This window comes from Musca autumnalis, unplaced genomic scaffold (genome assembly GCF_047663935.1).
Source record: "Musca autumnalis isolate F117 unplaced genomic scaffold, ASM4766393v1 scaffold_4, whole genome shotgun sequence".
Taxonomy (NCBI): Eukaryota; Metazoa; Arthropoda; class Insecta; order Diptera; family Muscidae; genus Musca; species Musca autumnalis.
The window spans coordinates 216,359,735-216,372,430 of NW_027411977.1; the positions used below are offsets into that span (position 1 = coordinate 216,359,735).

The following is a 12,696-nucleotide window of genomic DNA, read 5'->3' on the forward strand; positions in this document are numbered from 1 at the left end:
ATTTCTTTAAAAAATCCACGTTTATTGTTGAATGTGTCTTAGGAAAAAATTCTTTAAAAATCCACGTTTATTGTTGAATGGTTTGTGGGAAAAATTTCTTTAAAAAATCCACGTTTATTGTTGAATGTGTCTTAGAAAAAATTTCTTTAAAAAATCCACGTTTATTGTTGAATGGTTTGTGGGAAAAATTTCTTTAAAAAATCCACGTTTATTGTTGAATGGTTTGTGGGAAAAATTTCTTTAAAAAATCCACGTTTATTGTTGAATGGTTTGTGGGAAAAATTTCTTTAAAAAATCCACGTTTATTGTTGAATGTGTCTTAGGAAAAAATTCTTTAAAAATCCACGTTTATTGTTGAATGGTTTGTGGGAAAAATTTCTTTAAAAAATCCACGTTTATTGTTGAATGGTTTGTGGGAAAAATTTCTTTAAAAAATCCACGTTTATTGTTGAATGTGTCTTAGGAAAAAATTCTTTAAAAATCCACGTTTATTGTTGAATGGTTTGTGGGAAAAATTTCTTTAAAAAATCCACGTTTATTGTTGAATGGTTTGTGGGAAAAATTTCTTTAAAAAATCCACGTTTATTGTTGAATGTGTCTTAGAAAAAATTTCTTTAAAAAATCCACGTTTATTGTTGAATGTGTCTTAGAAAAAATTTCTTTAAAAAATCCACGTTTATTGTTGAATGTGTCTTAGGAAAAAATTCTTTAAAAATCCACGTTTATTGTTGAATGGTTTGTGGGAAAAATTTCTTTAAAAAATCCACGTTTATTGTTGAATGGTTTGTGAGAAAAATTTCTTTAAAAAATCCACGTTTATTGTTGAATGGTTTGTGGGAAAAATTTCTTTAAAAAATCCACGTTTATTGTTGAATGGTTTGTGGGAAAAATTTCTTTAAAAAATCCACGTTTATTGTTGAATGTGTCTTAGAAAAAATTTCTTTAAAAAATCCACGTTTATTGTTGAATGTGTCTTAGGAAAAAAATCTTTAAAAATCCACGTTTATTGTTGAATGGTTTGTGGGAAAAATTTCTTTAAAAAATCCACGTTTATTGTTGAATGGTTTGTGGGAAAAATTTCTTTAAAAAATCCACGTTTATTGTTGAATGTGTCTTAGAAAAAATTTCTTTAAAAAATCCACGTTTATTGTTGAATGTGTCTTAGGAAAAAATTCTTTAAAAATCCACGTTTATTGTTGAATGGTTTGTGGGAAAAATTTCTTTAAAAAATCCACGTTTATTGTTGAATGGTTTGTGGGAAAAATTTCTTTAAAAAATCCACGTTTATTGTTGAATGGTTTGTGGGAAAAATTTCTTTAAAAAATCCACGTTTATTGCTGAATGGTTTGTGGGAAAAATTTCTTTAAAAAATCCACGTTTATTGTTGAATGTGTCTTAGAAAAAATTTCTTTAAAAAATCCACGTTTATTGTTGAATGGTTTGTGGGAAAATTTTCTTTAAAAAATCCACGTTTATTGTTGAATGTTTGGTGAGAAAAATTTCTTTAAAAAATCCACGTTTATTGTTGAATGGTTTGTGGGAAAAATTTTTTAAAAAATCCACGTTTATTGTTGAATGGTTTGTGGGAAAAATTTCTTTAAAAAATCCACGTTTATTGTTGAATGGTTTGTGGGAAAAATTGTTTAAAAAATCCACGTTTATTGTTGAATGTTTGGTGAGAAAAATTTCTTTAAAAAATCCACGTTTATTGTTGAATGTTTGGTGAGAAAAATTTCTTTAAAAAATCCACGTTTATTGTTGAATGTTTGGTGAGAAAAATTTCTTTAAAAAATCCACGTTTATTGTTGAATGGTTTGTGTGAAAAATTTCTTTAAAAAATCCACGTTTATTGTTGAATGGTTTGTGGGAAAAATTTCTTTAAAAAATCCACGTTTATTGTTGAATGGTTTGTGGGAAAAATTTCTTTAAAAAATCCACGTTTATTGTTGAATGGTTTGTGGGAAAAATTTCTTTAAAAAGCCACGTTCATTGTTGAATGGTTTGTGGGAAAAATTGTTTAAAAAATCCACGTTTATTGTTGAATGGTTTGTGGGAAAAATTGTTTAAAAAATCCACGTTTATTGTTGAATGGTTTGTGGGAAAAATTGTTTAAAAAATCCACGTTTATTGTTGAATGGTTTGTGGGAAAATTTTCTTTAAAAAATCCACGTTTATTGTTGAAAGGTTTGTGGGAAAAACTTCTTTAAAAAATCCACGTTTATTGTTGAATGGTTTGTGGGAAAAATTTCTTAAAAAAATACAGGTTTATTGTTGAATGGTTTGTGGGAAAAATTTCTTAAAAAAATCCACGTTTATTGTTGAATGGTTTGTGGGAAAAATTTCTTTAAAAAATCCACGTTTATTGTTGAAAGGTTTGTGGGAAAAACTTCTTTAAAAAATCCACGTTTATTGTTGAATGGTTTGTGGGAAAAATTGTTTAAAAAATCCACGTTTATTGTTGAATGGTTTGTGGGAAAAATTGTTTAAAAAATCCACGTTTATTGTTGAATGGTTTGTGGGAAAAATTTCTTAAAAAATCCACGTTTATTGTTGAATGGTTTGTGGGAAAATTTTCTTTAAAAAATCCACGTTTATTGTTGAAAGGTTTGTGGGAAAAACTTCTTTAAAAAATCCACGTTTATTGTTGAATGGTTTGTGGGAAAAATTTCTTTAAAAAATCCACGTTTATTGTTGAATGGTTTGTGGGAAAAATTGTTTAAAAAATCCACGTTTATTGTTGAATGTTTGGTGAGAAAAATTTCTTTAAAAAATCCACGTTTATTGTTGAATGTTTGGTGAGAAAAATTTCTTTAAAAAATCCACGTTTATTGTTGAATGTTTGGTGAGAAAAATTTCTTTAAAAAATCCACGTTTATTGTTGAATGGTTTGTGTGAAAAATTTCTTTAAAAAATCCACGTTTATTGTTGAATGGTTTGTGGGAAAAATTTCTTTAAAAAATCCACGTTTATTGTTGAATGGTTTGTGGGAAAAATTTCTTTAAAAAATCCACGTTTATTGTTGAATGGTTTGTGGGAAAAATTTCTTTAAAAAGCCACGTTCATTGTTGAATGGTTTGTGGGAAAAATTGTTTAAAAAATCCACGTTTATTGTTGAATGGTTTGTGGGAAAAATTGTTTAAAAAATCCACGTTTATTGTTGAATGGTTTGTGGGAAAAATTGTTTAAAAAATCCACGTTTATTGTTGAATGGTTTGTGGGAAAATTTTCTTTAAAAAATCCACGTTTATTGTTGAAAGGTTTGTGGGAAAAACTTCTTTAAAAAATCCACGTTTATTGTTGAATGGTTTGTGGGAAAAATTTCTTAAAAAAATACAGGTTTATTGTTGAATGGTTTGTGGGAAAAATTTCTTAAAAAAATCCACGTTTATTGTTGAATGGTTTGTGGGAAAAATTTCTTTAAAAAATCCACGTTTATTGTTGAAAGGTTTGTGGGAAAAACTTCTTTAAAAAATCCACGTTTATTGTTGAATGGTTTGTGGGAAAAATTGTTTAAAAAATCCACGTTTATTGTTGAATGCTTTGTGGGAAAAATTGTTTAAAAAATCCACGTTTATTGTTGAATGGTTTGTGGGAAAAATTTCTTAAAAAAATCCACGTTTATTGTTGAATGGTTTGTGGGAAAATTTTCTTTAAAAAATCCACGTTTATTGTTGAAAGGTTTGTGGGAAAAACTTCTTTAAAAAATCCACGTTTATTGTTGAATGGTTTGTGGGAAAAATTTCTTTAAAAAATCCACGTTTATTGTTGAATGGTTTGTGGGAAAAATTTCTTTAAAAAATCCACGTTTATTGTTGAATGGTTTGTGGGAAAAATTTCTTTAAAATATCCACGTTTATTGTTGAATGGTTTGTGGGAAAAATTTCTTTAAAAAATCCACGTTTATTGTTGAATGGTTTGTGGGAAAAATTTATTTAAAAAATCCACGTTTATTGTTGAATGGTTTGTGGGAAAAATTTCTTTAAAAAATCCACGTTTATTGTTGAATGGTTTGTGGGAAAAATTTCTTTAAAAAATCCACGTTTATTGTTGAATGGTTTGTGGGAAAAATTTCTTTAAAAAATCCACGTTTATTGTTGAATGGTTTGTGGGAAAAATTTCTTTAAAAAATCCACGTTTATTGTTGAATGGTTTGTGGGAAAAATTTCTTTAAAAAATCCACGTTTATTGTTGAATGGTTTGTGGGAAAAATTTCTTTAAAAAATCCACGTTTATTGTTGAATGGTTTGTGGGAAAAATTTCTTTAAAAAATCCACGTTTATTGTTGAATGGTTTGTGGGAAAAATTTCTTTAAAAAATCCACGTTTATTGTTGAATGGTTTGTGGGAAAAATTTCTTTAAAAAATCCACGTTTATTGTTGAATGGTTTGTGGGAAAAATTTCTTTAAAAAATCCACGTTTATTGTTGAATGGTTTGTGGGAAAAATTTCTTTAAAAAAACCACGTTTATTGTTGAATGGTTTGTGGGAAAAATTTCTTTAAAAAATCCACGTTTATTGTTGAATGGTTTGTGGGAAAAATTTCTTTAAAAAATCCACGTTTATTGTTGAATGGTTTGTGGGAAAAATTTCTTTAAAAAATCCACGTTTATTGTTGAATGGTTTGTGGGAAAAATTTCTTTAAAAAATCCACGTTTATTGTTGAATGGTTTGTGGGAAAAATTTCTTTAAAAAATCCACGTTTATTGTTGAATGGTTTGTGGGAAAAATTTCTTTAAAAAATCCACGTTTATTGTTGAATGGTTTGTGGGAAAAATTTCTTTAAAAAATCCACGTTTATTGTTGAATGTGTCTTAGAAAAAATTTCTTTAAAAAATCCACGTTTATTGTTGAATGTGTCTTAGGAAAAAATTCTTTAAAAATCCACGTTTATTGTTGAATGTGTCTTAGAAAAAATTTCTTTAAAAAATCCACGTTTATTGTTGAATGGTTTGTGGGAAAAATTTCTTTAAAAAATCCACGTTTATTGTTGAATGGTTTGTGGGAAAAATTTCTTTAAAAAATCCACGTTTATTGTTGAATGTGTCTTAGGAAAAAATTCTTTAAAAATCCACGTTTATTGTTGAATGGTTTGTGGGAAAAATTTCTTTAAAAAATCCACGTTTATTGTTGAATGTGTCTTAGAAAAAATTTCTTTAAAAAATCCACGTTTATTGTTGAATGGTTTGTGGGAAAAATTTCTTTAAAAAATCCACGTTTATTGTTGAATGGTTTGTGGGAAAAATTTCTTTAAAAAATCCACGTTTATTGTTGAATGGTTTGTGGGAAAAATTTCTTTAAAAAATCCACGTTTATTGTTGAATGTGTCTTAGGAAAAAATTCTTTAAAAATCCACGTTTATTGTTGAATGGTTTGTGGGAAAAATTTCTTTAAAAAATCCACGTTTATTGTTGAATGGTTTGTGGGAAAAATTTCTTTAAAAAATCCACGTTTATTGTTGAATGTGTCTTAGGAAAAAATTCTTTAAAAATCCACGTTTATTGTTGAATGGTTTGTGGGAAAAATTTCTTTAAAAAATCCACGTTTATTGTTGAATGGTTTGTGGGAAAAATTTCTTTAAAAAATCCACGTTTATTGTTGAATGTGTCTTAGAAAAAATTTCTTTAAAAAATCCACGTTTATTGTTGAATGTGTCTTAGAAAAAATTTCTTTAAAAAATCCACGTTTATTGTTGAATGTGTCTTAGGAAAAAATTCTTTAAAAATCCACGTTTATTGTTGAATGGTTTGTGGGAAAAATTTCTTTAAAAAATCCACGTTTATTGTTGAATGGTTTGTGAGAAAAATTTCTTTAAAAAATCCACGTTTATTGTTGAATGGTTTGTGGGAAAAATTTCTTTAAAAAATCCACGTTTATTGTTGAATGGTTTGTGGGAAAAATTTCTTTAAAAAATCCACGTTTATTGTTGAATGTGTCTTAGAAAAAATTTCTTTAAAAAATCCACGTTTATTGTTGAATGTGTCTTAGGAAAAAAATCTTTAAAAATCCACGTTTATTGTTGAATGGTTTGTGGGAAAAATTTCTTTAAAAAATCCACGTTTATTGTTGAATGGTTTGTGGGAAAAATTTCTTTAAAAAATCCACGTTTATTGTTGAATGTGTCTTAGAAAAAATTTCTTTAAAAAATCCACGTTTATTGTTGAATGTGTCTTAGGAAAAAATTCTTTAAAAATCCACGTTTATTGTTGAATGGTTTGTGGGAAAAATTTCTTTAAAAAATCCACGTTTATTGTTGAATGGTTTGTGGGAAAAATTTCTTTAAAAAATCCACGTTTATTGTTGAATGGTTTGTGGGAAAAATTTCTTTAAAAAATCCACGTTTATTGCTGAATGGTTTGTGGGAAAAATTTCTTTAAAAAATCCACGTTTATTGTTGAATGTGTCTTAGAAAAAATTTCTTTAAAAAATCCACGTTTATTGTTGAATGGTTTGTGGGAAAATTTTCTTTAAAAAATCCACGTTTATTGTTGAATGTTTGGTGAGAAAAATTTCTTTAAAAAATCCACGTTTATTGTTGAATGGTTTGTGGGAAAAATTTTTTAAAAAATCCACGTTTATTGTTGAATGGTTTGTGGGAAAAATTTCTTTAAAAAATCCACGTTTATTGTTGAATGGTTTGTGGGAAAAATTGTTTAAAAAATCCACGTTTATTGTTGAATGTTTGGTGAGAAAAATTTCTTTAAAAAATCCACGTTTATTGTTGAATGTTTGGTGAGAAAAATTTCTTTAAAAAATCCACGTTTATTGTTGAATGTTTGGTGAGAAAAATTTCTTTAAAAAATCCACGTTTATTGTTGAATGGTTTGTGTGAAAAATTTCTTTAAAAAATCCACGTTTATTGTTGAATGGTTTGTGGGAAAAATTTCTTTAAAAAATCCACGTTTATTGTTGAATGGTTTGTGGGAAAAATTTCTTTAAAAAATCCACGTTTATTGTTGAATGGTTTGTGGGAAAAATTTCTTTAAAAAGCCACGTTCATTGTTGAATGGTTTGTGGGAAAAATTGTTTAAAAAATCCACGTTTATTGTTGAATGGTTTGTGGGAAAAATTGTTTAAAAAATCCACGTTTATTGTTGAATGGTTTGTGGGAAAAATTGTTTAAAAAATCCACGTTTATTGTTGAATGGTTTGTGGGAAAATTTTCTTTAAAAAATCCACGTTTATTGTTGAAAGGTTTGTGGGAAAAACTTCTTTAAAAAATCCACGTTTATTGTTGAATGGTTTGTGGGAAAAATTTCTTAAAAAAATACAGGTTTATTGTTGAATGGTTTGTGGGAAAAATTTCTTAAAAAAATCCACGTTTATTGTTGAATGGTTTGTGGGAAAAATTTCTTTAAAAAATCCACGTTTATTGTTGAAAGGTTTGTGGGAAAAACTTCTTTAAAAAATCCACGTTTATTGTTGAATGGTTTGTGGGAAAAATTGTTTAAAAAATCCACGTTTATTGTTGAATGGTTTGTGGGAAAAATTGTTTAAAAAATCCACGTTTATTGTTGAATGGTTTGTGGGAAAAATTTCTTAAAAAATCCACGTTTATTGTTGAATGGTTTGTGGGAAAATTTTCTTTAAAAAATCCACGTTTATTGTTGAAAGGTTTGTGGGAAAAACTTCTTTAAAAAATCCACGTTTATTGTTGAATGGTTTGTGGGAAAAATTTCTTTAAAAAATCCACGTTTATTGTTGAATGGTTTGTGGGAAAAATTGTTTAAAAAATCCACGTTTATTGTTGAATGTTTGGTGAGAAAAATTTCTTTAAAAAATCCACGTTTATTGTTGAATGTTTGGTGAGAAAAATTTCTTTAAAAAATCCACGTTTATTGTTGAATGTTTGGTGAGAAAAATTTCTTTAAAAAATCCACGTTTATTGTTGAATGGTTTGTGTGAAAAATTTCTTTAAAAAATCCACGTTTATTGTTGAATGGTTTGTGGGAAAAATTTCTTTAAAAAATCCACGTTTATTGTTGAATGGTTTGTGGGAAAAATTTCTTTAAAAAATCCACGTTTATTGTTGAATGGTTTGTGGGAAAAATTTCTTTAAAAAGCCACGTTCATTGTTGAATGGTTTGTGGGAAAAATTGTTTAAAAAATCCACGTTTATTGTTGAATGGTTTGTGGGAAAAATTGTTTAAAAAATCCACGTTTATTGTTGAATGGTTTGTGGGAAAAATTGTTTAAAAAATCCACGTTTATTGTTGAATGGTTTGTGGGAAAATTTTCTTTAAAAAATCCACGTTTATTGTTGAAAGGTTTGTGGGAAAAACTTCTTTAAAAAATCCACGTTTATTGTTGAATGGTTTGTGGGAAAAATTTCTTAAAAAAATACAGGTTTATTGTTGAATGGTTTGTGGGAAAAATTTCTTAAAAAAATCCACGTTTATTGTTGAATGGTTTGTGGGAAAAATTTCTTTAAAAAATCCACGTTTATTGTTGAAAGGTTTGTGGGAAAAACTTCTTTAAAAAATCCACGTTTATTGTTGAATGGTTTGTGGGAAAAATTGTTTAAAAAATCCACGTTTATTGTTGAATGGTTTGTGGGAAAAATTGTTTAAAAAATCCACGTTTATTGTTGAATGGTTTGTGGGAAAAATTTCTTAAAAAAATCCACGTTTATTGTTGAATGGTTTGTGGGAAAATTTTCTTTAAAAAATCCACGTTTATTGTTGAAAGGTTTGTGGGAAAAACTTCTTTAAAAAATCCACGTTTATTGTTGAATGGTTTGTGGGAAAAATTTCTTTAAAAAATCCACGTTTATTGTTGAATGGTTTGTGGGAAAAACTTCTTTAAAAAATCCACGTTCATTGTTGAATGGTTTGTGGGAAAAATTGTTTAAAAAATCCACGTTTATTGTTGAATGGTTTGTGGGAAAAATTTCTTAAAAAAATCCACGTTTATTGTTGAATGGTTAGTGGAAAAAATTTCTTTAAAAAGCCACGTTCATTGTTGAATGGTTTGTGGGAAAAATTGTTTAAAAAATCCACGTTTATTGTTGAATGGTTTGTGGGAAAAATTGTTTAAAAAATCCACGTTTATTGTTGAATGGTTTGTGGGAAAAATTGTTTAAAAAATCCACGTTTATTGTTGAATGGTTTGTGGGAAAATTTTCTTTAAATAATCCACGTTTATTGTTGAATGGTTTGTGGGAAAAATTTCTTAAAAAAATACAGGTTTATTGTTGAATGGTTTGTGGGAAAAATTTCTTAAAAAAATCCACGTTTATTGTTGAATGGTTTGTGGGAAAAATTTCTTTAAAAAATCCACGTTTATTGTTGAAAGGTTTGTGGGAAAAACTTCTTTAAAAAATCCACGTTTATTGTTGAATGGTTTGTGGGAAAAATTGTTTAAAAAATCCACGTTTATTGTTGAATGGTTTGTGGGAAAAATTGTTTAAAAAATCCACGTTTATTGTTGAATGGTTTGTGGGAAAAATTTCTTAAAAAAATCCATGTTTATTGTTGAATGGTTTGTGGGAAAAATTTCTTTAAAAAATCCACGTTTATTGTTGAATGTGTCTTGGAAAAAATTTCTTTTAAAAATCCACGTTTATTGTTGAATGTTTTGTGGGAAAAATTTCTTTTAAAAATCCACGTTTATTGTTGAATGTTTTGTGGGAAAAATTTCTTTAAAAAATCCACGTTTATTGTTGAATGGTTTGTGGGAAAAATTTCTTTAAAAAATCCACGTTTATTGTTGAATGGTTTGTGGGAAAAATTTCTTTAAAAAATCCACGTTTATTGTTGAATGGTTTGTGGGAAAAATTTCTTTAAAAAATCCACGTTTATTGTTGAATGGTTTGTGGGAAAAATTTCTTTAAAAAATCCACGTTTATTGTTGAATGGTTTGTGGGAAAAATTTCTTTAAAAAATCCACGTTTATTGTTGAATGGTTTGTGGGAAAAATTTCTTTAAAAAATCCACGTTTATTGTTGAATGGTTTGTGGGAAAAATTTCTTTAAAAAATCCACGTTTATTGTTGAATGGTTTGTGGGAAAAATTTCTTTAAAAAATCCACGTTTACTGTTGAGTGGTTTGTGGGAAAAATTTCTTTAATAAATCCACGTTTATTGTTGAATGGTTTGTGGGAAAAATTTCTTTAAAAAATCCACGTTTATTGTTGAATGGTTTGTGGGAAAAATTTCCTTAAAAAATCCACGTTTATTGTTGAATGGTTTGTGGAAAAAATTTCTTTAAAAAATCCACGTTTATTGTTGAATGGTTTGTGGGAAAAATTTCTTTAAAAAATCCACGTTTATTGTTGAATGGTTTGTGGGAAAAATTTCTTTAAAAAATCCACGTTTATTGTTGAATGGTTTGTGGGAAAAATTTCTTTAAAAAATCCACGTTTATTGTTGAATGGTTTGTGGGAAAAATTTCTTTAAAAAATCCACGTTTATTGTTGAATGGTTTGTGGGAAAAATTTCTTTAAAAAATCCACGTTTATTGTTGAATGGTTTGTGGGAAAAATTTCTTTAAAAAATCCACGTTTATTGTTGAATGTGTCTTAGAAAAAATTTCTTTAAAAAATCCACGTTTATTGTTGAATGTGTTGTTGTTAAAATGTCATTTAAAAATCCCAGCGTATTGGCCAATGGGTCCTTGAAAAAAATTGTTTAAAAATAGTTGGTTTTGCATTCCTCTTAAACATCTTTTGTTGGCTTATTTTCAATTTATTTTAAATGGCAGTTTTTTTTTCTGCTGTTGTTTATTTTTTGTTTCTTTCTTCTTCGCCGTAATACCCCTCATGACGAACTTTGTTTTAGAGTTTTTCTTTTCTTTTTTCGCTTTGATTTATTATGAAAAATAATACAAACATTTTTCAAAAGAAGATTTTAAAGAATAAGCTTCATTTCTTTGCCATTTCCTCAAAATGAAAAACAAAGAGTGAAATAAAAAACTAATATTTTTCTTGTTGTTCTTATCTTTGTGTTGTGTTGTTTTTCCATTTTCTTGTTCTTCTAAACTCTATGGAAAATGCCGCCTTAAATAAATAATCTGCTCAAACAATCCCACCACAGTATTATCCAGCTCCACATCAGTCACAGTCCTCGCATCATCATGCACATGAACATCAGCAGCAGCAGCAGCAACTCTTGCATCAATCCAGCAGCCTAGCTGGCCAATGCCAAAGACATAAAGCCACTGAACTGTCGGTGAGCTTTGCAAATCGTAATGAGAATCATGGTCCACATGCAACAAGACAAGAATATCATCATCAGCCATTGGCAACTGTAACAACATCATCTAATCATCAACAGCACCAGCAGCAACAACAACAGCAATATCAAAATATTACAACAAACCCCAACTGGTTGGCAGCACCGACAACCAACAAAAGACTCCAACCCGAGATTGATGACTATAGAGAGACTACAACAACAAGCAGCCTGCAGCGGCCAGAAAGCCATCAAATTTCCCAACAACTAGGCTACAATGGCTCATCAGTGGCCCAGCAAGCTCTACCCTATTGCACAAAACATCCTGAGAATTTTCTAAACACCTCACCTGGTAATGATATTGGCGAGCGGGTGGCTCTGGGTGGTGGTGCTGCTGCTGGAAATTATGTGGCCAAGAAAACCTATATTACCCCGTTTGATATACCCTCGCCACCACCACAACCGGCAGAGCATAAAAGATTTTCAAGTGGCCAATATGTGGCAAAGGCAACATGTTCCGCCCCAGGAGAACCAACAACCTTGTCTGGCAGCAATAGCATCAGCAACATAAAGTCCTATTGTCAATGTGAACATAACACACGGGCGGGCAAGACAAGCAGCGGGAACAACACGGCCGCACATGCAAATCATAATCATTTCCAGCAACAACAACAACAACAACAGCCACAAACACAAACACATCAAAGAACAATCTCCTCGGTGAGCAACAGCAACAATGCCAACAATTTAACAGCGGCAACAACACCACACCGCCAACAACAAACACCGCAATATCGCAATCATCATCACAGCCACCATTATATAGATGAGCCACTAACTCGCACGCCCTCCCTCAAGCACAATAGCCAGCATTCACTGCATCATCACCAACAGCAGCACCAACAACAACAACATCATCACCAGCATCAACATCAACATTATCATCAGCAACAGCCACAATATCGGAAAATTGATGTTTTTGCTGCAGCCGATGATGATGACAACGATACCAGTCCCAGCATAAAGGTAAAAATGAAAGGCTTGACAGACGCCTTTTTTATTGTTTGCTGTTGTTGTTGTTTTTGTTTTTCTACTTTTGTATTCTTTATTCTCTTTGTATGAAATTTCCTTCCTTTTGATTGTTAGTCCTTGTCGCACGTTGTCGGCTGTCGAAGCCTTGCACTTGCTACATGGGTTTCTGTAGTTGTTCAGATGTCGAAAACATGTGAGGTGATTGGGTGAGCTACAATTGGGAAGAGAGAATGGTTAGGAGGTCCAATGATATGATCCTAAAGGCAGACGTAGGTATCTTTTAAGGGAAGATCAAGTGAAGAACATTTTTCAATAACACAATGACCAATAAAAGGGAATTTTTTTAAAAGAAATTATTTCAAGGACCCATTCAACAATAAACCTGGATTTTTTAAGGAAATTGTTTCTAAGACCCATTCAACAATAAACGTGGATTTTTTAAAGAAATTTTCTCTAAGACACATTCAACAATAAACGTGGATTTTTTAAAGAAATTTT

At 29.4% G+C, this 12,696-nt stretch overlaps 2 protein-coding genes across 6 annotated transcripts in view; both read left to right on the plus strand.

Annotated features, from left to right (window-relative positions):
• The window catches only part of ome (dipeptidyl peptidase 4 omega), a 561,457-nt gene that overhangs the window by 378,765 nt on the left and 169,996 nt on the right, over positions 1-12,696 (plus strand). The gene's annotated exons all lie outside the window — the stretch shown is intronic.
• LOC141403691 (uncharacterized) overlaps positions 1-12,696 on the plus strand; it is a 95,624-nt gene that overhangs the window by 67,367 nt on the left and 15,561 nt on the right. The window contains exon 2 of the mRNA XM_073986484.1: positions 11,029-12,192. Within this exon, the coding sequence (XP_073842585.1) occupies positions 11,029-12,192 (1,164 nt within the window). The remainder of the gene's footprint in view (positions 1-11,028; positions 12,193-12,696) is intronic.